This window comes from Myxocyprinus asiaticus, chromosome 8 (assembly GCF_019703515.2).
Source record: "Myxocyprinus asiaticus isolate MX2 ecotype Aquarium Trade chromosome 8, UBuf_Myxa_2, whole genome shotgun sequence".
Taxonomy (NCBI): domain Eukaryota; kingdom Metazoa; phylum Chordata; class Actinopteri; order Cypriniformes; family Catostomidae; genus Myxocyprinus; species Myxocyprinus asiaticus.
In genome coordinates, this window is record NC_059351.1 from 14,516,646 (window position 1) to 14,542,799 (window position 26,154).

The 26,154-nt window shown below is 42.4% G+C and overlaps 1 protein-coding gene across 1 annotated transcript; it reads left to right on the plus strand.

Moving 5' to 3' along the window:
* Positions 1-17,278: 17,278 nt before the first annotated feature.
* LOC127445505 (guanine nucleotide-binding protein G(I)/G(S)/G(O) subunit gamma-13-like) lies at positions 17,279-20,328 on the plus strand. Its single transcript, XM_051705634.1, has 3 exons — positions 17,279-17,486; positions 17,758-17,855; positions 19,880-20,328. The coding sequence occupies exons 2-3, from the start codon at positions 17,758-17,760 to the stop codon at positions 19,983-19,985; spliced, it is 204 nt and encodes a 67-aa protein (XP_051561594.1). The 5' UTR covers positions 17,279-17,486; the 3' UTR covers positions 19,986-20,328.
* The last annotated feature ends 5,826 nt before the right edge of the window (positions 20,329-26,154 follow it).

A 26,154-nucleotide genomic window follows, 5' to 3' on the forward strand; every position in this document is an offset into this window, starting at 1 on the left:
CAGAGAAAATCCCAGTTTCTCTATCAGCTATTAACAGAAAAGTTCAGCGCTTTGAAACAACAGGTGATGTTGCCAGAAAGAAAGGATCTGGAAGGCCCAAAGCCTCTTCATGCAGGGATGAACACCTGCTGAAATTTACAGCTCTCAAGAGAAGACAAGACTCTTTCGAGAAGAACAATAACCAGAAGGTTCTGTAATGCAGGTTTTGTGTCTAGAAGATGTGTTAAAAAGCCATTGCCGTCTCAGAAAAACATCAAAAACAGAATGAAGTTTTTGGCAGAATATGGAAAGTTTGATTCAGGGTGGTTCAGAAGAGTTGTGTGGAATGATGAATCACAATTTGAGTTGCATGGTGATGTCATCGAAGATCTGCTGAGAAATACAACAGTAAATGCATATCTACCACAGTGACCCATGGAGGAAGAGGTGTCATGGTGTGGGGAGCCTTTTCAGCTGCTGGTACTGGTGAGCTGCTCCACTCCCCCAGACATACGGGTATAAAAGGAGCTGTGCAACCACTCATTCAGGTTTTATGCTGAGGAGCCGATATAAGGTCCGGCCATTTCAGCGGGTAGTTCAGCGTTGTGGCAGGAGGGACACAACATCTCGTTCCCTCCATCAGGGAACAGTGGTCACACAAGTAACCATGACGTTCCCTATCTGTCACTCACTCGACATTGTGTCGATGTAGTGACACTAGGGATCCCTATACGAAACGCCACAATTGGCTGAACTGTGTTACGTGAACTGGCGGTGTGTGGTGGGCAGACTACTGTGTGCCTCATAGCTAGCACACCAGGTCGACATGTAAACTCCCCAACATATTTATGAGTGTCGAACGGCCCTTTGGGGACAAGTCGACTACTCAAGCGATAGAGACAGGCTTAACCCAGTCGTGGCCTCTTTTTCCCCTTCTCATTTTCAACTCCCTAAAAAAGAAGGGGGATTATCCGACTGGGCCGCCAGGTCTAGTTGGGGGGTGTCCCTCCCAAGGGGAAGACACCGCGGAGACCACACCTCGCCCAAAGAGAGGGGGGGATATTTAAGTGGATGAATACGTCACATGGTCTTTCCAACCATATGGAGAGTCTTCAAGGTAGATCCTACCCAACGGGGGAGGAGTTACTACAAACATGGAGACTGGGGCAGACGGGCTCTGCCCAAGGAAGACGCAGTTTGCCAACAGGGAAACGAATTAGCGAAAGATATATATCGCATAGGGTTAGCCTTACAGGGAACTGCCACATGCGGAGCACCTACCCCAGAACAGGACTCTTAGTTAGCACGTGTACTGGGCCAGCAGCGAGTCTCTCCGAAAACTCGACTGCCACAGGGCTCGGAGGAAGTCAACCAGGGAACAAAGTTTGGGAACACTACTAGGAATTAATGGCGCACGTCTTCAGCTCAAAGGGAGGTGGAAGGCACTATGTGCAAGCGATACACCCGGCCACATATCCCGGGCTTATCCGCTTGTATTGTGTGCCACTACCTGGGACGAAACCGGTTCCACCCGGAGGTTGTAGAACCTTGCACAGGTGTTGGGTGTTGCCCAGCCCGCTGCTCTACAAATGTCTGTTAGAGAGGCACCCCTGGCCAGGGCCCAGGAAGCCGCTACACCCCTGGTAGAATGGGCTCGTAACCCTACCGGGGGCGGCATATCCTGGGCGTGATATGCCATAGTTATGGCGTCAATGAGCCAGTGGGCGATCCTCTGCTTGGAGACAGCGCTTCCTTTCCGCTGTGCACCAAAGCAGACAAAGAGCCGCTCAGAGATCCTAAAGCTCTGTGTGCGATCCAAATAGATGCGTAAAGCGCACACCGGACACAGCAACAACAGGGCTGGGTCTGCCTCCTCCTGGGGCAGCACTTGCAGGTTCACCACCTGGTCCCTAAAAGGGGTGGTGGGAACCTTGGGCACATAGCCCGGTCGGGGTCTCAGGATCACGTGAGAGTAACCCGGACCGAACTCCTGGCACGTTTCGCTGACAGAGAACACTTGCAGGTCTCCTACCCTCTTGATGGAAGTGAGCACAGTCAGGAGGGCAAGTCAAGTCTTCAAGGAGAGTGCCGTAACCTCAGCTGACAGCAATGGCTCAAAGGGGGCTCTCTGTTTACCCTGAAGAACTACAGAGAGGTCTCATGAGGGAACGAGGCATGGTCTGGAGGTATTCAGCCACCTGGTGCCTCTTAGGAACCTGATGTTCAGGTCGTGCTTCCCTAAGGACTTACCGTCGACTGCGTCATGGTGTGCTGCTATGGTGGCAACGTACAGCTTCAAGGTGGAAGGGGACAGCCTCCCTTCCAACCTCTCCTGCAGGAAGGAAAGCACTGATCTGACTGCACATCTCTGGGGGTCTTCCCATTGGGAAGAACACCACTTAGCAAACAGACTTCACTTAAAGGCATACAGGCACCTCGTAGAGGGGGCCCTAGCCTGAGTGATCGTGTCTACCACTGGGGCCAGACATGGAGATTCCAGAGGTCTGGTCGTGGGTGCCAGAGGGTGCCCGTCCCTGAGAAGAAGGTCCTTCCTCAGGGGAATTCGCCGGGGGTCATCGCAAGGAGCGTGAGGACCGAGAACCACGTCTGGGTGGGCCAGTAGGGTGCTCCCTGACCTTGCACAGGGTCTGTGCAAGTAGGCTCACTGGGGGAAACGCATATTGGCGCAGGCCAGGGGGCCAGCTGTGTGCCAGCATGTCTATGCCGAGGGGAGCCTCGGTGAGGGCGCACCAGAGCAGGCAGTGGGAGGATTCTTGGGAGGCGAACAGGTCCACCTGTGCCCATCCGAATCGACTCCAAATCAGCTGGACACCTGAGGGTGGAGTCTCCACTCTCCCCTGAGGGTAACCTGCCATGACAGCGCGTCCGCTGTAGTGTTGAGGTTGCCCGGGATGTGAGTGGCTCGCAGCGACTTGAAGTGCTGCTGACTTCAGAGAAGGAGACGGCAGGCGAGTTGTGACATAGAACGAGAGCGCAGACCGCCTTGGCGGTTGACATATGCTACCATTGCCGTGTTGTCTGTCCGAACTAACACGTGCTTGCCCTGGATCAACAGCCGAAACCTCCGCAGGGCAAGCAGAATTGACAACTCGAGGCAGTTGATGTGCCAATTCAGACACGGGCCCATCCACAGGCCGGCGGCTGCGTGCCCGTTGCAAACAGCGCCCCAGCCCATTTTGGAGGCATCTGTCATGACCATGATGCACCTGGAGACCAGTTCTAGAGGAACACCTGCCCGTAGAAACGTGAGGTTGGTCCAAGGCCCATCTCGGGACTCTAGTCTGAAGCCAGTGCTGAAGCATTCTCATATGCATCAACCCGAGCGGGGTGGCTACCGCCGAGGATGCCATATGCCCCAGAAGCCTCTGAAAATGTTTCAGTATAACCGCTGTTTTCTGTTTGAACACCTTCAAACAGGCCAGCACTGACTGGGTGTGCTCGCTTGTAAGGCGCGCCATCAAAGAGACTGAGTCCAGCTCCAAACCGAGAAAAGAGATGCTCTGAACCGGGAGGAGCTTGCTCTTTTCTCAGTTGACCCGAAGCCCTAGTTGGCTGAGGTATGAGAGCACCAAGTCCCTGTGTGCGCACAACATGTCTCGAGAGTGAGCTAGGATTAGCCAGTCGTCGAGATAGTTGAGAATGTGAATGCCCACCTCCCTTAACGGGGCAAGGGCAGCCTCTGCGATTTTCGTGAAGATGCGAGGAGACAGGGACAGGCCGAAAGGGAGAACTTTGTACTGATACGCCTGACCCTCGAATGCAAACCGCAGGAAGGGTCTGTGTCGAGGAAGGATCGAGACGTGGAAGTACACGTCCTTCAGGTCTACCGGCGCGAACCAATCTTGATGTCGGACGCTCACCAGAATGCGTTTTTGCATCAGCATCTTGAACGGGAGTCTGTGTAAGGCCTGGTTCAGTACTTGCAAGTTCAAGATTGGACGCAACCCACCGCCTTTTTTCGGTATGAAGAAGTAGGGGCTGTAAAACCCCTTCTTCATCTTGGATGGAGGGACAGGTTCTATCGCGCCCTTGCATAGGAGGGTAGCGATCTCCGCACGCAAGGTAACAGCCTTTTCGTTCTTGACCAAGATGAAGTGAATACCGCTGAACCTGGGCGGGCGCCTGGTGAACCGAATCACGTAGCTGAGTCGGACGGTCCGGATCAGCCATCGCGATGGATTGGAAAGAGCAAGCCATGCATCCAAGTTCTGCGCAAGGGGGACCAAGGGGACAACATCATCAGACGTACCGGCAGGTGGGGCCTCGCGGCGGGGCAGAGCTTGAGGTGCCACACAACGTTGTGGCCGTGCTGAGTCTAGGGACATCGAAGCACTTACCTGGCTCCTTGTGACCACCCCCGGAACAGCCTGGGACGGGGGAGAAAGCGACCTGTCCTCGTAACCCATGGAGACTGCCACATCGGGGGCGGCTGTGTGCCACAGCTGGGCACTCAGGGGCGGAAAGACCACCATTGGAGCGCCAATCCTGCAAGGAAAAACCCGTGGACAGTAGTCAAGATGACAACAGTGCACACTGGGTATGTGACCCAAGGAGGAAGGAAACTGCTCTTTTGCTGAACTGTTGGGTACCGCAGCCACTTGGGCATGCGGCAAAATCAAACAAAAAGGCAACAAAAGATTTTCCACCCGGCCCTCCACAGGGGGATGGAGTGGTCTTCTTACCAGCTCCAGGTGAGTGGGTTCCTTCGTCCTTGGGTCGCCCGTCTCAGGGGTGCCTTGACGACCTCCGTGGGTTCTTAGGCGCCAACTGTGAGAGAGGGCCTCTGCTTCCTGCAGTGGGCTCCACACCAGGGCCGGGCCAAAGGAGCGGGCTGCGGCAGAGCAGGTGCAGTCACCGTAGGGGGACGCCCTTGGCAATGAGCAGACGGGGTGCGGGATCTTGAGCCGCACCGGGGCAGGATGTGCCGGATAGCCTCTGTCTGCTGCTTCACTGCTGAGAACTGCTGGGCAAAGTCCTTGACAGTGTCACCGAATAGGCCAGCAAGAAACCGTGTCTTGTCGGCCTCACCCATCTCGACCAGGTTGAGCCAAAGGTGGCGCTCCTGGACCACTAATGTGGCCATCGTCCACCCGAGAGACCGCGCCGTGACCTTCGTCGCTCGGTTCTTTCAACGCCTTGGCTTGGTTGACCTGCAGGACAGCCATGGTGTGCAGGGCAGAGGTGGCTTGTCCAGCAGCGCTGTAGGCTTTAGCCGTCTACAGGGCTTGGATGGGAGCTTAGGGTGTCCGCGCCAGGTGGTGGCGCTCTGCGGGCATAGGTGCACCGTGAGCGCCTTATCCACCGGGAGAATTGCCGTATAGCCCCTGGCCGCCCCGCCATCGAGGGTAGTGAGAGCAGGGGAACTGCGGAATCGGGGCCGGGCAGTAAAAGGTGCCTCCCACGATTTCATCAGCTCCTCGTACACTTCCGGGAAGAAAGGCACTGGAGTGGGGCATGGCTGCTTTGAGCGGTGCTGCGAGCCCAGGAACCAATCATCAAGCCGCGAGGGTTCAGGGGAGAGCGGACAGTTCCACTCTAACCTGACGCTCACGGCCGCCTGGGAAAGCATGTCTGTCATTTCGGCATCAGCTGTGACTGGGCAATTGTCCCCGAGGGGGGGAGCCCAGCTGAGGCTTCTGCGTCCGACTGGACAAGCCCGCTCTCCGATGCTGCGCTCGAGAGCTCATCATCTTCGCGGGCTCTGAACAAGAAGCCAGACTCGCCGTGAGACGAGCCGGCGAACTCATCCGGAAGCCCGACTGGGGCAGACAAGCGTGCTGGGGAATGGGAGGTCCGCGGGGGGATACCCGGTGGAGGCGATCCCATTGGGGTCCCCAAATCACCCCCTAGTGCTAGCCGCGCTGGCCTCATACCCGTAGGTAGAAGGACAGAGGCGGGGAGCTGCTGGGGTTTCTTACAAAAGCAAGCCACGACTGCGATGTTGCCATGGTCATGTTCTCGCAATGAGAACATGAACCATCCACAAACACTGCCTCCGTGTGGACCCAGACACGAAAGACAGCGATCATGGCCATCCAAAGTGGAGAGATAATGACCACAACCAGGAATAACACACAATCAGAAAGGCATCTTTAAAAAGACGTTCCGTGTGTGCCGCTCTTTTACAGAAATATACTCTTTTAGAGGAAAAGCTCTTTCAGAAAATATACTCTCTTTGTTTTCTGCCGAAGCACCCAGGGGCATTCTCTGCAGTGCACCAGTGCAAAGGAGGGAGAAGCCACTGAAATGCGCCGTCAGATCCAGCAGAGGTGAATGAACAGTAGAATTCAGCTCAGTGAGCATGACCGTTCGGCTCCGAAGAGAAAATCTGAATGAGTGGTTGCATACCAGCTCCTTTTATACCTGTATGTCCAGGGGAGTGGCATGCAAATACCACTTGCCAATTTTCATTTGCCTTTTATCAAAGACCAGAGGTGTCTCGGGCTCCCAAGAGTGACCCCTAGTGTCACTACATCGACACAACGTCGAGTGAGTGACAGATAGGGAACACAACATATATACATTGAATTAACATTTAACCCCCACTATTACCCCTCCCCAATCACCAACCCCACCCTGACCCCCAACGAACACCGCTGTGGTCACATATAAGAATACACAAACCAAAAAAAACAACAAAAAAAAAACAAAAAAGAAAATATAATAATCATACATAATTAAAACTAAACTTCTCTCTCCAGAGCCCCTCCCCGAGATTCCCCCAAAAACGCTAAATAATTGCCCCATTTCCTATCAAACAAATCCCACAACCCCAGCCTTCTACTTGATACCTCCTGGAAAGCTGCCACCCTCCCCATCTCCGCACACCACTCTGGAAATGAGGGAGCTCCATCCGACTTCCATCCCCTTAAAATAATCTGCCTACCAATCATAAAACTGGTCAGAACCCAATTTTTTTATGTGTTTATCCCCCATATTGATGACTGCCCCATCACCCAAAATATTGGGGCAAAATGAAATCTGAGTGCCCAATATGTCACATATAAAACTCTGAACCTTCAACCAAAATTCTTGGATCTTAACACACCACCAAAAAACATGGGTTGTGTCTCCATCTTCTGATCGGCATCGCCAGCAGGTGGGTGTGTCTTTAAGACTAAGCCTATACAATCTAGAGGGGGTCCAATAGAATCTATGTAAAATCTTGAATTGCATAAGGCACACCCTTGCATCTCTAGATGCAGACTTTTTTTAGAATCCTAGCCCACACTCCCTCCTCCAATACCAAGTTGAAATCTTTCTCCCATAATCTCTTGATAGAAGTTAAAGCTTTGTCCCCCAGACTCTGAATTACCAGGGAGTAATACACTGATGCCTTAAGACCTTTTCCAAAAGCAGTAATAAACTCTTCCAGAGAATCTGCTACTTTAGGGGGTTTGTGCTACTCCCAAAAACAGTACAGAGCAGGTGGCGCAGCTGTAAGTACCTATAGAATTTAGATCTGGGAATCCCAAAATGTTGAACCATATTTTCAAAGGATCTCAACACTCCACTCTCATATATGTCACCGAGTGTAGTAACCCCACTCACAATCCACTCTGACCAGCAGAAAGGGGACTTATTAATACATAATTTGGGGTTCAGCCATATGCTCGAGGCAACATTTAAATAAATGTCCGAATTAAACACTCTGGACACTTTTGTCCATACCGAGTGCAAATGCGATATAACGGGGTGTAACTTAACTTCTCCGATTAGTTTAGTAGAAAGGCTTTGTAATGGCGAAATAGGGGCAAGAACTTCCTGTTCAATACAAAACCAAGGAGGGGCAGTCTCAGGTGGAAGTGACCAATGAGCCAAATGTCTGAGACCGAATGCTTAATAATAAAACAAAATCTTGGGTAGGCCTAGCCCACCTTTGTCAACCGGCCTATGTAACTTATTAAAATGTAATCTAGGATGCTTACCATTCCAAATGAAGGACTTCACTATGCTATCAAATTGCTTGAAATAAGGAAGGGGGACATCTACAGGGAGAGATTGTAGCAGGTAGTAACATTTTGGAATACAATTCATTTTAATAACATTAACCTTCCAAATCATAGATAAATGTAATGAAGACACCTGCCCACATCACTCGAAAATCTTTTTATTAAGGGGTCAAAATGAACTCTAAATAAATCAGGCAAATTTGCTGGGAATAAAATGCCTAAATACTTAATGACCGTTACTGGGCAGTACGCTGTCAGAGCCAAAGCTTCGGATTTAGACCAATTGACTCTGTATCCCAAGAACTTAGAAAAGGAATTACTAATTCTGTGGAGGCAAGGTATAGATCTTATTAGGTCGGAGACAAATAATAAAATATCATCAGCGTAAAGCAAAAGCTTATGCGCCATACCTCCCGCCACCACCCTTAGAAAATCATCTTCCCTTCTTATCGCGGCTGCTAATGGTTCCAGGGTAAGACAGAACAATAATGGGGAAAGAGGGCAACTCATGCCAGGTGCCCCTATCCAGAGTAAAATAATCTGAAATGAATCCATTTGTTTGTACCTCCGCTACCGGGTATTTATAAAGTAACTTAATCCATCCAATAAAATTATTCCCGAACCCGTATATTTCCAAAATCTTAAAAAGATAATCCCATTCTACCATATCAAATGCCTTTTCGGCATCAAATGAGATGGCAGTGACCGGAGTCTGATCATTCGCCACTGACCACATGATATTGATGAAACACCTAATATTATCAGAAGAGCTGTGGCCCTGAATAAACCCCACCTGATCTATATGTATAAGAGATGTCATAACTTAATCGGTTAGCCAGAATTTTTGACAATATTTTTACGTCTAGCTGGATGAGGGAAATTGGACGGTAACTCTTACACTCGCTTGGATCTTTGTCCTTTTAAAGAATCAGACTGATCCGGGCTTGTGTCATGGCTGGCGGAAGCTTTCCATTCTTTAATGATTCCGTATAAACTTAAACAAAAATGGAGCCAGTTCTATAGCAGCAAAACCATCTGGCCCAGGAGCCTTGCCTGTAGGCAAGGCCTTAATTACCTAACCAAGCTCCTAAAGTCGTCAGTTTAGGGAGTTCTAATGGTTCCACAAAGTTTCTAATATCTTCATCAGTAGACGAACAAGTGGAGCTATAGAGATCAAGATAGAATTCTTTAAAAGCATTATTAATATTAATGGCTGAGGTTAAAATTTCACCACCAGCAGATTTCACTGAGGGAATGATAGAAAAAGACACTCTCTGCTATATATATCTAGCCAAAAGCTTCCCTGCTTAATCCCCCAATTCAAAGTATGACTGTCTTGGCCTGAATAGCCAAAACTCCACCTTCCTCGACAAAATAGTTTTATATCTGTATTTCAATTTGGTCAATTCTCTGAGGCCATCAGATGACATTCAGCGCTTCAGCTCTGCCTTGGCATTTTTAATATTCCCTTCCAACTCCACGAGTTCTCGTACTTTAGATTTTTTGATGAATGAGGCATACTGTATGATCCAACCCCTAAGAACCACCTTAAGTGCCTCCCAAGCCATGCCCACAGAGGATACTGAGGACCAGTTGGTCTGATTTCAGCCTTTAACATTTTTTGGAATTCAGGATTTTGCAAATGGGATACATTAAAGCACCTCCTATATGATTTCTTTTTTTCCGTATGTGGCAACACCTCTAAACTCACCAGGGTGTGATCTGAGACTAAGATGTTTCCACTAGAGCAATCAACAACAGATGAAATGAGGGACTTGGATATAAAAAAAAAATCTATTCTAGAATAAATCTTATGGACTGAAAAAAATGTATAGTCCCTATCAGATGGGTTCATAAGTCTCCAAATATCTGTACGACCAAGATTTTTACACATCCTGTGAAGCGTCAGTGTTGCTCTAGGGGGCTTACACACTTTTGCTTCACTATGATCAAGGACTGAGTCCATCAATAGATTAAAGTCTCCTCCCAATATTATATCATGAGGGGTGGCTAACATCATCCCTTCAAGATCTATAAAAAAGTCCTTATCATCAGTGTTAGGTGCGCAAATATTAGCCAAAATCAAAATTTGCCCCTGCATTTCTGCTAAAACAATAATGATTCTTCCTAATTTAGCTTTAATCTGTTTGAGACATTTGAATTGTAGATGCTTACTCATCAGTGTTAGGGGTTGCACGACTACTGATTTCTGCTAGTCAGTTACTTGTTAAAACAATACCCAAGTTACTCGAGTTCTCATGGTTTAAGTTTCTGTTAAAAAAAAAAAAAATGACATAAAAAATAATAGTTCCTGTCAACAAGTGTTTATTAATTGATAGCCCAATGTTTGCAACAATTACGTCTCTTACATGTAATGTAAAAACATTAAAATAAGAATTGTTGTCATTGTCAACATTGTCATTTAATATTTAACATAGACAAAGTAACAAAGTAAAGTCTTTGGTCGCTGTCATGGCTCACTGGTTTGCATTAAGAAAAACAAGTACGTTGATGTGAGAAGGATGCAGGCTTGATCTTTGCCTTGTGATGGTGTTACCGGCCAAGGAAAAAATAATTTCATTCTGTGTACTGGTGGCAGGGACATCAAGATATGATTTAGCCAGCTTGGATAGGTGAGGGAACCGGTGTTCATTACATGCCCACCAATCAAGAGGATTCCCCGTGGTGGGAATGTCAGGCATCTGGAAGTAATCCCGAATCTCATCTTTATCAGTGCCTGGCCGCTTTGTTGTAGGACTGTGGCTTTTGTAGTGACATCCAAAGAGTTCTTCAAAATTGTCCTCTAGCCTTGTTTTTTTACACTCACTGGGTAGCACATTATAATTGGTTGTCACGCTGCAATCGGCACCCTCCTGTTCACCTGTTGTGACAGTAAAATGCATCAAGAACGGAACAGGACTGGTTTAAAAACAAAAACAAAAGAACGTCGACTATAGATTTTTAGCTCACCTGAATTTTCAGAATGCTTTGCCTCGCTGTCATGCACTAAATTAGCAAGATGGGCTTTGGCATCCTCTCTGGCCTTCACTGGCAGAAACAGCAAATGCTTAAACCGTGGATCCAACATGCACGCACTAATAGGGAAAGACTCTGCTAGTGCTTCAGACTCCAGTTTGAACTGCATTAACCAGCTGTCTCTTTGAACATCTGAGTGTCAGCAAGATCACCCACACTGGGCCTTAGTGTGTTTTCTGTCAGATTGAGTGTACAGGATATAGAAAGGACAGCCCGACATGCAGCTTCCCACACATGATTGTTGTCGCTTAGCCAGAGGCCTAAGTATGGGAAGCAGCTGCTCAATTAGATCCCAGTAAGATGATTTCATTGTCAGAGATTTTCGAGAGTGGACATTAGTCACCGTCTTGTCAGCGAGTACAGCTTGCACTGGGATTCTCTGCTCGTAGATTCGACCCAACATGACGAATGTGGAATTCCATCTAGTAGCACAATCATTATGGAGTTTTCCCCCTCTGATGGACAGCTGCTCCTGACATGCTTTCAAGGCATGGGTTGCCACTGAAGAGTGACGGAAATGACTGACGACATGCCTTGCAGCATCAACGGTCTTCGAGACCACAGGTAAATCCAAACCTGCCTTTATTGCAAGTTGTAATGTGTGTGTCTGCTGCAACCATGGTGATAGGGCAACGCCTCACAGATCTCCATGGCCAAGTTCATATTGCTTGCGTTGTCGTGAACTGTGCAAAATACACCCAAATCCCACTCATTGACGGTTTCTGTGAGCCTCTGTGCAATGTTGACAGCAGTGTGTCTCTCTGGCATGACAGTGGTGCCCAGCACTCTTGATTTCAACTCCCATTGTTCATTGATGTAGCGGGCCATTATTGTTATATATGGGTCCATGGTGCAAGAAGTCCAAAGATCAGCAGTGAGGGAGACGTTTGTGCCTTTCATTTCTGAGGCAATGTCTGCTTTCAGAGAGTCATATTTGTGGCTAATTTTTTCCAAAATGTAGCATTCGATGGGATGGTATAGCTGAGTTAAAAAAAAGTTGAGAATTCCCTTGAATCCCTCTCCTGAAACTGCAGAGAGGAGCCTTATATCCCTCACTATAAAATCCACAAGTAAATCTGTTATTACCTGTCTTCTCTTCTCTGTAATCGGGCGTTTAGATAAGTCACTGATGCACGTTTGCATTGTGGTGTGTAGCTTACTAATGTTAGCATTTGTGGTTGGGTGTTTCAATCTGAGGTGGTTGTGCATAGCAGTCATACTGCTATTGTATTTTAAAGTAGTCTTATATAGTTGACATATGACGATATTTTTGTTATCCTTAATGAAGTACTTCCAGACATCTGATGTGTGCTGAGTGCGAGGGTGCCTGTTGGTGACATCCGCCATTTTAAATTTATTTTCATGTTATGTTTAATGCATGGTTGAGTACTCGATGGCTTCCAACAGTGCCGACATGTGGTTGAAGTAGTCGACTACCCGACTACCCTATGCAAGCCCTAATCAGTGTAATGACTCCCCTGCTCTTACTTGAGACAGCACTAAAGAAAACATGTCCACCCCATATCTTCCCAAATTTTTCAGCTTCCTGCGGGGAAAGATGCGTTTTTTGAAGAAACACTATATCTTATTTCTTACGTTTAAGAAGAGAAATAACTTTCCTTCTTGTTATGGGGTGCCCCAACCCATTCACATTCCACATGAAGAGAGACAATCCACTCATACTAATATCTGACATTTTGACATATTAGAAAAAATAGATTGTGTGTCAAAAATAAAATTATAAAGACCACATTCCACATTAGTGCAACAATCAAACCCCAAACTTCTCCCCGAATCAAACAAACAGAAAAAAGAAAACTGTGCGCATTAACCCCACGCACGACAGCGACAACCGCCGTCCATCCCTCTAAACTCAAACAGTCCATATACGCCTACAAGAGCCCCCACGACAACTGTGCCGACGGATTGCTCAAGTCCAGTGTTTCTATACAAATTTTGTAAAACAGAATTACACAACAGAAGATAATCTATAAAACAAACTCCAGCCATAGGCGGGATAAAAACAAAGAACGTGTAGATTCATCCACATAACTGTCCCGAAGGTGTGTTTCTCCACAAACTGAACTCCAGCCTCTAGTGGAACCAGCACACACACACACACACACACACACAAAAAGGCAGTTCAGTTTCCTCGGACAATCAAACGAATGTTCAGTGAGCCGGCCCATTCAACTGCTTCATGAGTGCAACAAATGACCCAATCACTCCAATGTCCTCCAAGAAATACTCCATAAAACAAACTCCAACCAATAGGAGGCTTAAGCACAAAGAACATGCAGATTCATTCACAGAACCGTCCCGAAGGAGTGCTGCTACACAAAACAAACTCCAGCCGCTAGGCGGAACCAGCACAAAAAGAAACAAAAAAGGCACTCAGTTTCCTTGGATGGTCAAGTGAATGTTCAGTGAGTCAGGCTCACTTGGCTGCTACGTGAGTACCACAAAATTACTTACTCAGTCCATTGACTTTATGAAGGACATGGCTTGATGGGGACATGTAAATACTTTACGGCCGTCCTTAGAATCTATTCTCAATTTGGTCGGGAACATCAGTGCAAAAGCGACCTTCCGTTGATGTAAGAGTTTCTTGCATTCCTTGAATCAATCACGTTTCTCTCATCGAATTCGCAAAACCTGTGAACAAGAAAATGCTGTGATTCCTTTACTCCTCGCGTAACATCTCAGAAATTTGGCCAGAATTGATCGGGGCCTGTCTCCCTCAGCAGATCGCCAAGCCGGGACCCTGTGAACTCACTCGATTTCCAGTTTATGGCCTGTTGTGTCAAGCAGATTCTGAAAGAGTCTGTCCTGGAATTCCACCATATTCTGACCCTCTGCTCCCTCAGGAATTCCAATGATTCAGATGTATTCCGCTGGTTATGATTCTCCAAATCCTCCAGCTTCTCCCAGACGCGCTCCAAATCCACCTTGGTCGCTTGTGGATTAGCAGCTAATTCCCTCTCCGATGTATCCAGATAATCGCTCCGTTTCTCGACATCTCCCACTCTTGTAACCATCTCAGTGAATTTCGTCTTCATGGCCGTGATCGATCAACGTATTGCAGCAAGATCCTCCAAGTCAGCAATGACCTTCGTCAGCATTGCCGATACGTTCAGCAATTCTCGCTGAATCTCTTTCACCTCTCCGGCCAAATCAAGTCCCTGGCTCGAGGCCTCCGGAGGGGCGTCAGCTTGAGCACATAAGTGTCTTTTAATGTCTCCAGAGCCCGAGGATTTTGAATTCTTTGACATATTGTCTTCCTAGAACAGTTATGGATCAGGGTGTATCGAATCTCACTGGTTTATATCATTAAAAATATCAAAACTAGCAAAGTGCGCAGAGCTCGCCGTTCACAAGTCCGAACCTCGCATGGCGTCACCACAGACCCCGTGTGTGTGTGTGGATTTAACTAGTCAACTGACACCTGAAAAGTTGTTTTCTAAAGAGGAATGATCATATGTTATTTTTCAACAAGACAATGCTCCTGCCCACACTGCAAAGACCACAAAGTGGCTTGAGAAGAAGTCCATCAGGCTCTTGTTTTGGCCTGGTCAGAGTCCAGATTAGGTGTGTGGGTCGCCGGCTGCATGAGGAGAGTGAGTAGCCTATCCAGATGCACCGCCGGCTTCTCAGTAGTCAGCGCCGTTCTGTCAGTGAGTGACTCAATAGCTGCTCTCAATAGCTGAGTGGCTTCCCTCGGCAAGTCATTAGTCTTATTTTTTAACCGTTTCGCATGCCATAGAAATGTGCACAAACCCCTTCAAAGCCAGCTGAAAGACAAGGCTGGCAGACCAGTTAAGTCCAAAAAAACATCTTATGCTGTTGTAAGTTTCTTTTCTTTTCTTTTCTTTTCTTTTTTTTCAGCACGGTATTCATCTGAAATATCATTAATGTCAAATAATTTAGTTATTAGTTATGTTTAAATTCCGATATGTAATCAGTATTGAAGATTAAGGTATCAAGCAGAATGCAGCTTACAGCATTGCTATTTAAAGATGGAACAAAAAACAGACAACACCCAATGCTTGTGTATACTTTCAAATGCAAAGATGAAAAAATGTACAAAGAACAGAACTGTGAAAACGAAGAGATATATGTATAAATAACAGAACAGAACAATTACTGATAAAAATTGCTGTTCAAAAAACATGGAACTGTTTAAATGAGTATGTCAATAGGCTAATAGAAATCAAATGGGAATGAAATGGTCTACAAACTATTTCTGTTATTGACTAACTTATTTCTGCAGAGGCCAGAACAAGATATTGATTAACAAAATGTTTTAGTCCTCTTTAGTGAACAATATGACATGGGGTTGTATTTTGGTTTTTGCTGATACTGTTGTGACGTGGTGCCAAAAATGAAAAATAAATAAATAAACAAATAAACCATATATTTATTATCATATATTAACTTGTGCACTTTATTTCAAGTCTTTTGAAGTGTTTTGATAGCTTTGTGTGATAAAAAGACTGAAATTTAAAACGAATTAATTCTCTGAAAATCTTGCCATCCATCCTAGATCACTTTGCCGTTTTCATAAGAGAAGTAGCAATGACTATGTGTGACTGTGTAATGACTAATGACAATGAGAAAGTATGTGCTTAACAATTCGTTGTAATTTTTTTAATGTGCTATATATTTTCCTACACACATGCTCTGAGTTTTTAATGTTTTTTTTTTTTTTTTTTTTTTTTTTTTGAGTATTGTAACTCAAGCACATGTTAGTACTTAACTTTACCCACAACCAGACGTTATTTCCTGTTATATCCCGCAATGCAGTGCTTAGGGTAAATAAATGTTTTTAAGGGGGCAGAGACTACAAACATCTATAAACTGTTAACTGTTCAGATAACTTCAGACACCACACACTGCGATTGTTTAATCATTATTTATTGTAAAAATTAGTGTTACACCTACTACAGCAGTATCAGTACAGTTAAAGTAATTACAGTACATTTTTACAGGTAAATGAGATCACTTTTTTTGTGTCGAATATCTTAAACATCAATCATTACAAATGACAATCTGTGGCACAAATACAGGGCATATGTGATTTGGATTTGAAGCTTGAAGTTACTGCCAATGATCAAACTGTCAAATATATATATATATATAAACAATGACAGCAACGGTAAGAAACCTGCACCGAGAGCAAAAACGAACGAGTCAGAAAATCAGTGCATTGGACGAGATGAGGTAAATGCATGACTGACGTCACAGATCCGGGAGATAATTTTGTTATTTCTATGTAAGGGAATTAGTTAGATTGATTCTTTCAACAGCACAAAACAGCACAAATCGAGCACAAACTAATGACACCGGTTTGGAGTGACGTCACTCTCCGGGGTGGAGAGTGACGTCACTGCCCCGAATGAAATCTGTTATTTCTAAGGAAGGGAAACAGATACACTGTACATTTTAACGGCACAAACCGGCACAAATCGAGCACAAACGAATGACACCGGGTTGGAGCGATTCTGACGACATGGGGTGGAGAGTGACGTCACTGTTCTTAAAAAAAATTTTTTTGGTTATATTTAAGAAACGATCATAGTTTTCTTTTAACGGCACATATCGAGTACAAACAACCAGCACCCGTTTGAAGTGATTTGGATGACATGGGGTGGAAAGTGACGTCACAGCCCCGAATCATATTTGTTATTTCTAAGGAATGGAAATAAATAAAGTGTTCATTTTAACGGCACAAACCGAGCACAAACGAATGACACCGGTTTGGAGCGATTTAGACAACATGGGGTGGAGAATGACGTCACCGCTACCAAAAACATTTTTGCTATATATAAGGAGGGGAAATAGTTAATAGCATTTGTTTTAATGGCACAAACCGAGCACAAAAGACCAGCACCCGGTTTGGAGCGATTTGAGCGAGATGGGGTGGAAAGTGACGTCACACAGCCCAAAAAAGAATGCTTAATATCTCAAACAACAAACCAGCACAAACGTTAATTTTTATGGCACAAGTCAGCACAAACACAGCACAAATGAATGGAATAGTTTTGGTGATTATTTAATTATATGCGGTGCCAACTGTATATTGTCAAATAAATGTTGCAGTTGGCATGCAATTATAGGCAATAAATTACTTTTCCTTGACCTTGATTCAAATGTTTATTTCTCCTGGCAAAAACTAAATACAGCCAGGGGCATTGCCTGGGCAGATTTGCATGTGTTTTACATAGATTCTGCCAAGAGTCCAATGAGCTATACATCACTCCCATTAGAACTCAGGATGCAGCGAGAGAATTTGAGTAGCAAACTAGTTTGTATCCTCCATAACCTCAGTTCCAGGTGTGTGCATACATCTGTTGTGCGCACATCAGGGATTTACAAACTAAAAAACCGAACTCCCTCCTCTAAAGTGGAACAAACATACCAACTCCAGCAATTTGCCAGTGCACTCTCAGGAATCCTACTGCTTGACTTCTAAGCTAAGATAATTAAGACTTTATCACGGTAGGCTTTCATGTATTTTGATATTTTAGCTTTGAGATTTTAAGGTTTCTATGCTTATGCTATTATCAATATGAATTAAGAACTGTTCATCAGTTGCCAATTTGATTAAAATTTAAAAGTATATTTATACTTAATTACATTTGATAAAGCAAAGTTTTGCCACCTCAGTAGGGGGTACATATTACTGACCATAATGCTGATGCTTGAAATTTGATAGTTGAGAATAAAGTTCACAATGTGTAAAATTGAAACATGATGGATGTTGTTTCAGATGGATGAGTTGGATGAGACTCAGCTGAAGAATCATGTGGACAGTCTGAAGCAGCAGCTACAGTATAACCGAGAGAAAACGTCAGTCTCTATTCCAGAGTGAGTATCAAAGAAGAATGCAGTGAAACATCCACTTCATTGTATTTGTATAAAATAATTGTAAATATACTTATTTACATAATTATGTATAACAGTGGTTCTCAGTTTTTCTGGTTCACGCCCCCCCCTTCAAACAAGAAAAACATTTGCATTAGGCAACATGGATGATGACGACTGGTGCTGGCACTTTTTTATGCAAATGTTGTCAGCCAATGACTGTATTAAATGGGACAGTGGACGCCTCGGCCATCAGAAAAACGAATCCTCCATTCATCCGCATTTAACTATCAGAACGTTTAATTTCTAATTGGAGACATTTACACTAGATAGTTATTTTTAATAAAAACTGATAATTTCAAGGATTCAAACAACTTCATGCCACCCGCAGTGTGGAAATAAGCCTCAGCAGTCTCTATAAAAGTATTTTTTTTAATTATTATCCAGTAATTATAAACAACTGTGAATGGCCCATCCTGGCCAGCACTGAAAAAAGTAACAAGTATCACAGGACAGTAACATCTACACACTGTCAGGACCTCTGGACAATAACTTAAGACTTGATCAATGATACTGAAAATCTTTAATACTGAATGAAATAAAAACTGACATTTCTGCCATCATTTACCCACCCTTGTCGTTCAAAAGCAGTATTACTTTTTTAACCTGTGAAACACAAGATTGAGGGGTGTGAGGATTGTGTTTGTGGCTGTCCAAGCCCCAAAATCACACACAAATGCACCTTAAAGTCATTCATAACACTTGTGCCTTAAATTTAAATTCTTCTGAAGCCATATGATAGTGTTGTGAGAGGAACAGACCGAAATTTCAGTGTTAATTCATATCTCAACCCACTTAAAAATGGTGCGCACTCGAGAATGGCTTTATATATATATATATATATATATATATATATATATATATATATATATATATATATATATATATATATATCCCTTTATTATAAATTGTTACATATGATACAAGTCTGCATAATTATCTTAGACCGTACAGAAAGGAAAACCTTGCAATTGGTTGACAAGTCAATTGAGGGAAATGGTTAAATGGAACAAGGAACATTATAGAACGAGAACGGCTTATTTACATACACGCTGCGTGCGCACCTGACTTCATGAACACTTTGGGTGCCCCCCTTACAATACCTCCACCATTTCATTAACTGGAAAATGTACTTCTACTTAAAAGAACCCCCTGAGATTTTAAGTACATAAGTACATTTAGGTTAAAAAAGAAAGGTTAGGGACCCTTGTATTAGCCTGATAAATTAAGGGACAGGGAGCATATATACATATATACATATATATATATATATATATATATATATATATATATATATATACACACACACACACACACACACACACTACCGGTCAAAAGTTTTGAAACACTTGACTGAAATGTTTCTCATGATCTTAAACATCTTTTGATCTGAAGGCGTATGCTTAAATGTTTGAAACTAGTTTTGTAGACAAAAATATAATTGTGCCACCATATTAATTTATTTCATTATAAAACTAAAATGTAATTAAACATTTTTTTTTTTTTTGAAATTGATGACTTGGACCAAATAATAAAGAAAAGCAGCCAATAAGTGCCCAACATAGATGGGAACTCCTTCAATACTGTTTAAAAAGCATCCCAGGGTGATACCTCAAGAAGTTGGTTGAGAAAATGTCAAGAGTACATGTCTAAAAATTCTAGACAAAGGGACTTTGAAGATGCTAAAATATAACACAGTTTTGATTTATTTTGGATTTTGTTTAGTCACAACATAATTCCCATAGTTCCATTTATGGTATTCCATAGTTTTGATGACTTTACTATTATTCTAAATGTGAAAAAAAAAATGAGTGAGTGTTTTAAAACTTTTGACCGGTAGTCTGTGTGTGTGTGTGTGTGTGTATGTATATATATATATATATATATATATATATATATATATATATATATATATATATATATATATATATATATACACACACAATCTTTTTATTGTTTATTTTCAGGTTGATTAAATGGATGGAGGAGAAAATGACTGAGGATCCTTTTTTGAACACTGAAATGCTAAAGCAGAACCCATGGGTGGAGACAGGCAAATGTGTTGTACTCTAACACAAGAGCTGTCACTCATCACTATGACAACAGGCATGGCTCCACCCATTGTTATGGTTGCGCTGACCTACTTTGACTAAGATTAGGCTGCAAATGAATTGATTTTGAGTTAATATGCTTTGTTGTTTACTTGTATCAGGCTATGACATTTTGAAAAAAGAAAACAACTGCTGTCAATCAGTGAAAACATGTATTTATATAAGTGTAAGACAACTATACAAAAATACAATAAAAAGAAACACAGGAACTACAAAAAAAAAAAAAATCCCAGAAATTTTAGATTTAAGTTTTCATGCAACTATACAGTACAAAGTTCAGAACATTGTTTTTTTGCGTATATATTAAAGTTGCCGTAATTTACCATAGGCCTTGTCGCTTTTCTCACAACACATTAAAGTAACTCCTCAATGTAAACATTTCTACGCACTGCATCGGAGACGCCCTCATTGAAGCGAAACCAAACATCACTGTTTCCAACAGCTTTACCGATCTTCACAACTGCACCTCCTTTGCCATCTTCACCTGGATTGAAACCAAGAGTAATATCAGCTACTCTCATATGTTTCGCTTTTAGCTTACATACACTTTAGATATTCATGCAGGTCAAAAATGTACTTTTTGATACATCTGTCAATGGCAGGAAAATGTAGATTATTCATCATCCATAAATATTTCTTACGGGTCAAACTTAATTTTTTCCTCCATTAAAAAATTTGGGGAACAAAATTCAATTCTTTACATTGTGTAAATCATAAATTATATAAAAAAAAGCATCAAACATACTTGTAGTGGTAACAAAAGGCTTCTCCTTGGGTACAATTGCTCGTCCAAAGAAATCCAATTCAGGCTATAAACAGTGGGGGTGGGTAAACAATTACATGTATGACCTCTGTAACCCTGATCCTCTACTAACCCAATTAATCTAGTATTATTATCAAATATAAGTCAACCATATGCATAGAGTGATAGTGTGGGTTTGAGAGCATTCTCTAACTAGGTTGTTTACAATTATTGTAAAAAGAGAAAAAGAAAATGCTGAATGAAAATAAAGTGTTCCAAAACTAACGTGCAAGTTCAATCAGTGTCTAAACTTATCTATTATATGTCTGCAATGTACATTTTTAAATATTGGTAAAATAATAAGGTAAAGCTGATGGGGAGTTACCTAAAACCCTTAATCTGTTTCTGATATCTCAGTTGTTATTGTGTAGAATAGTGTAGGGAGTATTTAAGGTGCGGTTGAGATTATTTAAAGACATGCGAGTGAAGGAGAATAAAGAATTTAATGTAGATGCCTCACCCTGCTTTCCACCAAAGTCTGTTTAACAATGTTCTCCAGCCTCTGCTGATGGTTCCTGCTTATCTGTTTCTTCACGTCTGCTTTCTTTTCTTCTGGCTCCTTATTCATTGCTTCTGTCTAAAGACAAAGAAGAAATGCTATACCGTCTTTAAATTTAACTGGAAGGCATTTTTTTTTTTTACATAATCTTGCTCAAACAGAATAAACAGAAATTTTGTTACGCATATTGTATAGTTGTCTTTAATCAGTGTTAAAGCACTCCACATAATGCACATTAAAAATCAGATCACTTATTTGAAGCAGTGAATAAAATAACATATTGCCCAAAACCAAACCAAACAAGACAAAAACAAAATAACATCATAAAAACATTTGCAAGCCAAGCACTAACATTTTGGGAGAGAAAATATCATACTTGCCCAAAACCCAACAAGACAAAACACAAGATAAAAGAAAACAAAACTAAAAAAGACAAAAACTAAACAAAACATAGTGGGGGGAGAAAAAAAACACAAAAACAAACCAAGACAAAACAACATTAAAGAAAAAACAAAACCTAACAAGACAGAACACAAAACAAAACAAAAATCAGAAAAAAAATAGAAAGAAAAAAAACACTTGCAAGCCAAGCGTAGCACTACCATTCTAGAAGAGAGAATAACATACTAGTCCAAAACCCATACTAAACAAAGAAATGACACAAAAACAAAAAAGCAAATCAAACAAAACACAAAATGCATAACAAAACATAACCAAACAGAACCAAACAAAATTTCGCAAAAAAGACTAAACAAAAAACAAAATAAAATCAGAAAAACACTTGCAAGCCAAGCATAGCACTACCATTCTGGAAGAGAGAGAGAGACTCATTATGCATTACGTTTCATAATAAGTAACAATGTAATTTATTACTTTTAAGGAGAAACACAACAATGTAATGTGTTTATTTTAAAAGTAGCATTTCCCACTACTGCACATAACTGTCTGTTTACTGTGGATCTTACTTTTTGTGGGTTTCGTTTCTGTTTGGCTCTCTCCACCCTCCTCATCCTCTCTAGTTCTGTCTCTCTAGCGATCAGCTGCTTCACCTGATAGGTTAACTGCCTCCGCGGAGGCAAACCTGGAAACCGCACCACATCTTCTACATTACTGTGGAAACATGTACGAAATTACTATTAAACCTGCCATTGAAAACAGCAAAATATAATAACAGCATAAACCTTTTACATAACTTCAGAAACAATTACTGTAATGTCAATTTGAACAAGGAATTCTAATGAGGAGACAGAGAAAGACAAATAAATATGAGATGGTTTAAAGAAGGAATTACGGTGAGCTAAATAATCCCTCTTGCTCAGAAGGTAAAACAGTGTTCCAGGAATAAAAAGTAATTAGATAAAAAAATATATGCAATACACACTAGCAGAGGAAACGCGCCAAAAAATCCAAAAGCAGGATTAGTTGAGCAGGGTATTCATGGCCACGTACACAAAGTAATTTATTTAGAACATTCTGAGACTGTTCCACATGAGAGAGTAGGGTGCACAAGTTTGTTTGGGATTCCAGAAATCATGTTTTTGATACTGGTTTCACTTTAAATTCAATAGGTCTCCTTCTGTCCTGAAAATAGGATTGCGATGAAATGTAGGAGTTAATTTCCTGGATGTGAAGTCCAGATGTAGGTAAGGAAAGTGTCCGTTTTGTGGCCTGGCAAAATGTACAGCACACGTGCCATTGCAACTTGCATTGAGCCTAAAAAAAACAACCTTTCAATATGGGTGGAAGTGCTTGCTGTGTATTGGGAAAAAAAGATGATAAAAGCAGCAGTGATATTGTTTATCATCTGTTAGTGTTTCTTGTTTCCTCCATTCAGGCTGCCTCTGATTAAAAGTCTAATTGTCTGTTTGCTGCGTTCTTTCTCATAATTTAATGGATGACATTATGGAAATATTGTTTTGTTGTAGTTTTACAACCATTTTCACCCACTGCTTGGATTGGGAATTGTACAATGCTCAGTCAATCTTGTTATTTGCCAGGGACATGGCTTCAGTGTGGTTACTCAGCGCTTGTTGTAGCAGAGCTCCATAAGAGATGGCTGGAAGATACAGGAAGGCGTAAACGAGCAGTAGCAACAACAGTGCAACCAGCAGTGGAATCCCCCAATCAGAGGTGACCAGCATCTCCTCACAGCGGGCCTGCAGGAATGACTGCTGCACGATACTACCACACCAACCACAGAGAGAATACATGCATTGACATATTAAAAAAAATCAACCACAGAACGTGATAGGGACAAACAAGTAAACCCTATTGCATCCGATAATCTCATCTAGACTGCAGTGGAGTGGGGGGATATATGGAATATTTATGTATTCAATATTATTTTGTTGATGATGTAAAATTAGCGAACATAGTTAAATAGAGCGTTGACTTAAAGGAATAGTTCACCCAAAAATGAAAATTCTCTCATCATTTACTCACCCTCATGCCATCCCAGATGTGTATGATTTTCTTTCTTTCGCACAACACAAATGGAAGATTTGTTAAAGAATATATTAGCTTTGTAGTTCCATACAATGCAAGTGAATGGTGACCAAAACTATGAAGCTCCAAAAAGCACAAAGGCAGCATAAAAGTAATACATAAGACTCCAGTGTTGTAATCCATGTCTTCTGAAGTGATCCGATCGATTTTGGGTGAGAACAGACCAAAATATAACCCCTTTTTAACAATAAATCGTGACATCAGCAGTCTCTTTGGTGAACATGATTTCAGGCTCGATTACACTTCCTAGCGCCATCTAGCACTCTGCGCATGCGTCAAGCAAGAGGAAGTGTAATCAAGCTTGAAATCATGATCGTGCCTAGAGACTGCAACTGCAAGATGTACAGATGAACTGTAGGTCTGTACAATGTAAGTGGATGACGCTAGTAAGTGTAATCGATTTATAGAGAAAGAGGAGTTTTATTTTGGTCTGTTCTCACCCAAAACCAATTGTATCGCTTCAGAAGACATGGATTAAAACACTGGAGTCTTTTATGCTGCCTTTATGTGCTTTTTTTAGCTTAAAAGTTCACAATTAAAATGTCCACAATTCGCCTGCATTGTATGGACCAACAGAGCTGAGATATTCTTTTAAAATCTTTGTGTTTTGCAGAAAAAAACTTCTGGGATGGCATGAGGTTGAGTAAATGTTTAGAGAATTTTCATTTTTGGGTGAACTATCCCTTTGAACTTGATTCATTTCCACGAATAAGTTGTTTTAAACTGTCAGTTTCAGTGAAGCAAGTTCATTTGCCTCATATTATCATTCCGTTCGCATCATTACTCATATATTTTTTGCGGAAGTCTTTGTGTCCTGTGTTGCATTTTCTGTGCTTCAAAAATGTTATAGCACAAAAAAATTGCTGGTAAATATTTGTTTAAATTTGCTGATAAATATAATGTCAACTAACGGAAGGGTTAAAGCAATGTTCCAGGTACAAAACAAGTTAAACTCAATCAACAGCATTTGTGTCATAATGTTAATTACCACCAAAAAATTTGGTGTTCATATTCATATTGTTCATATTAATTGTTTTAGACCTTCAAACGAGATACAAAAAGGCAACCTGAGTAAACACAAAATATAGTTTTAAATGTATAATATATTTAAATACAGTTTCAAATATATGAAACTATATATACTGTGTATATATATATATATATATATATATATATATATATATATTTTTTTTTTTTAATTGAAGCAAAAAGTTATCTAACAACTATATCACCCATGTGAAAAACGAACTGCCCCCTTAAACTTAATAGCTGGTTGTGCCACCTTTAGCAGCAACAACTGCAAGCAAACGCTTCTAATAACTGGAGATCAGTCTTTCACAATGCTGTGGTGGAATTTTGGCCCACTTTTCTTTGCAGAACTGCTTCAGTTCAGCCACATTGGAGGGTTTTCAAGCATAAACTGCCCGTTTAAGGTCCTGCCACAGCATCTCAATCAGGTTCAAGTCAGGACTTTGACTAGGCCACTCCAAAACTTACATTTTGCTTCTTTTGAGCCATTCAGAGGTGGACTTACTCCTATGCTTTGGATCATTGTCTTGCTGCATAATCCAGTTGCGCTTGAGCTTCAACTGACAGACCGATGACCGGACATTTTCCTTTAGGATTTTCTGGTACAGAGCAGAATTCAGAATTCATGTTTCCCCTCAATTACTGCAAATCGCCCTGGCCCTGAAGCAGCAAAGCATCCCCACACCATCACACTACCACCACCATGCTTGACCGTAGGTATGATGTTCTTTTTGTGGAATTCGGTGTTTGATTTACACCAGATGTAACGGGACCCCTGTCTTCCAAACAGTTCCACTTTCAACTCATCAATCCACAGAACATTCTCCCAAAAGCTTTGAGGATCATCAAGGTGTGTTTTGGCAAAATTCAGGTGAGCCTTAATGTTCTAAAGCAGTGGTTTTCGCCTCACCACTCTTCCATGATGGCATTTTTGACCAGTGTCCTTCTGATAGTGGAGTCATAAACAGTGACATTTATTGATGCGAGAGAAGCCTGCAGTTCCTTGGATGTTGTCCTTTTTTGTGACTTCCTGAATGAGTCGTCGCTGTGCTCTTGGAGGAATTTTGGAAGGTTGACCACTTCTGGGAAGGTTCACTACTGTGCAAAGTTTTCTCCATTTGGAGATAATGGCTCTCACTGTGGTTCTTTGGAGTACCAGAGCCTTTGAAATAGCTTTTTAACCCTTCCCAGACTGATGTATTTCAATCACCTATTTCCTCATCATTTCTGGAATTTCTTTCGACCTTGGCATAGTGTGCTACTGGTTGAGATCTTTTAGCCAACTTCATGCTGCTG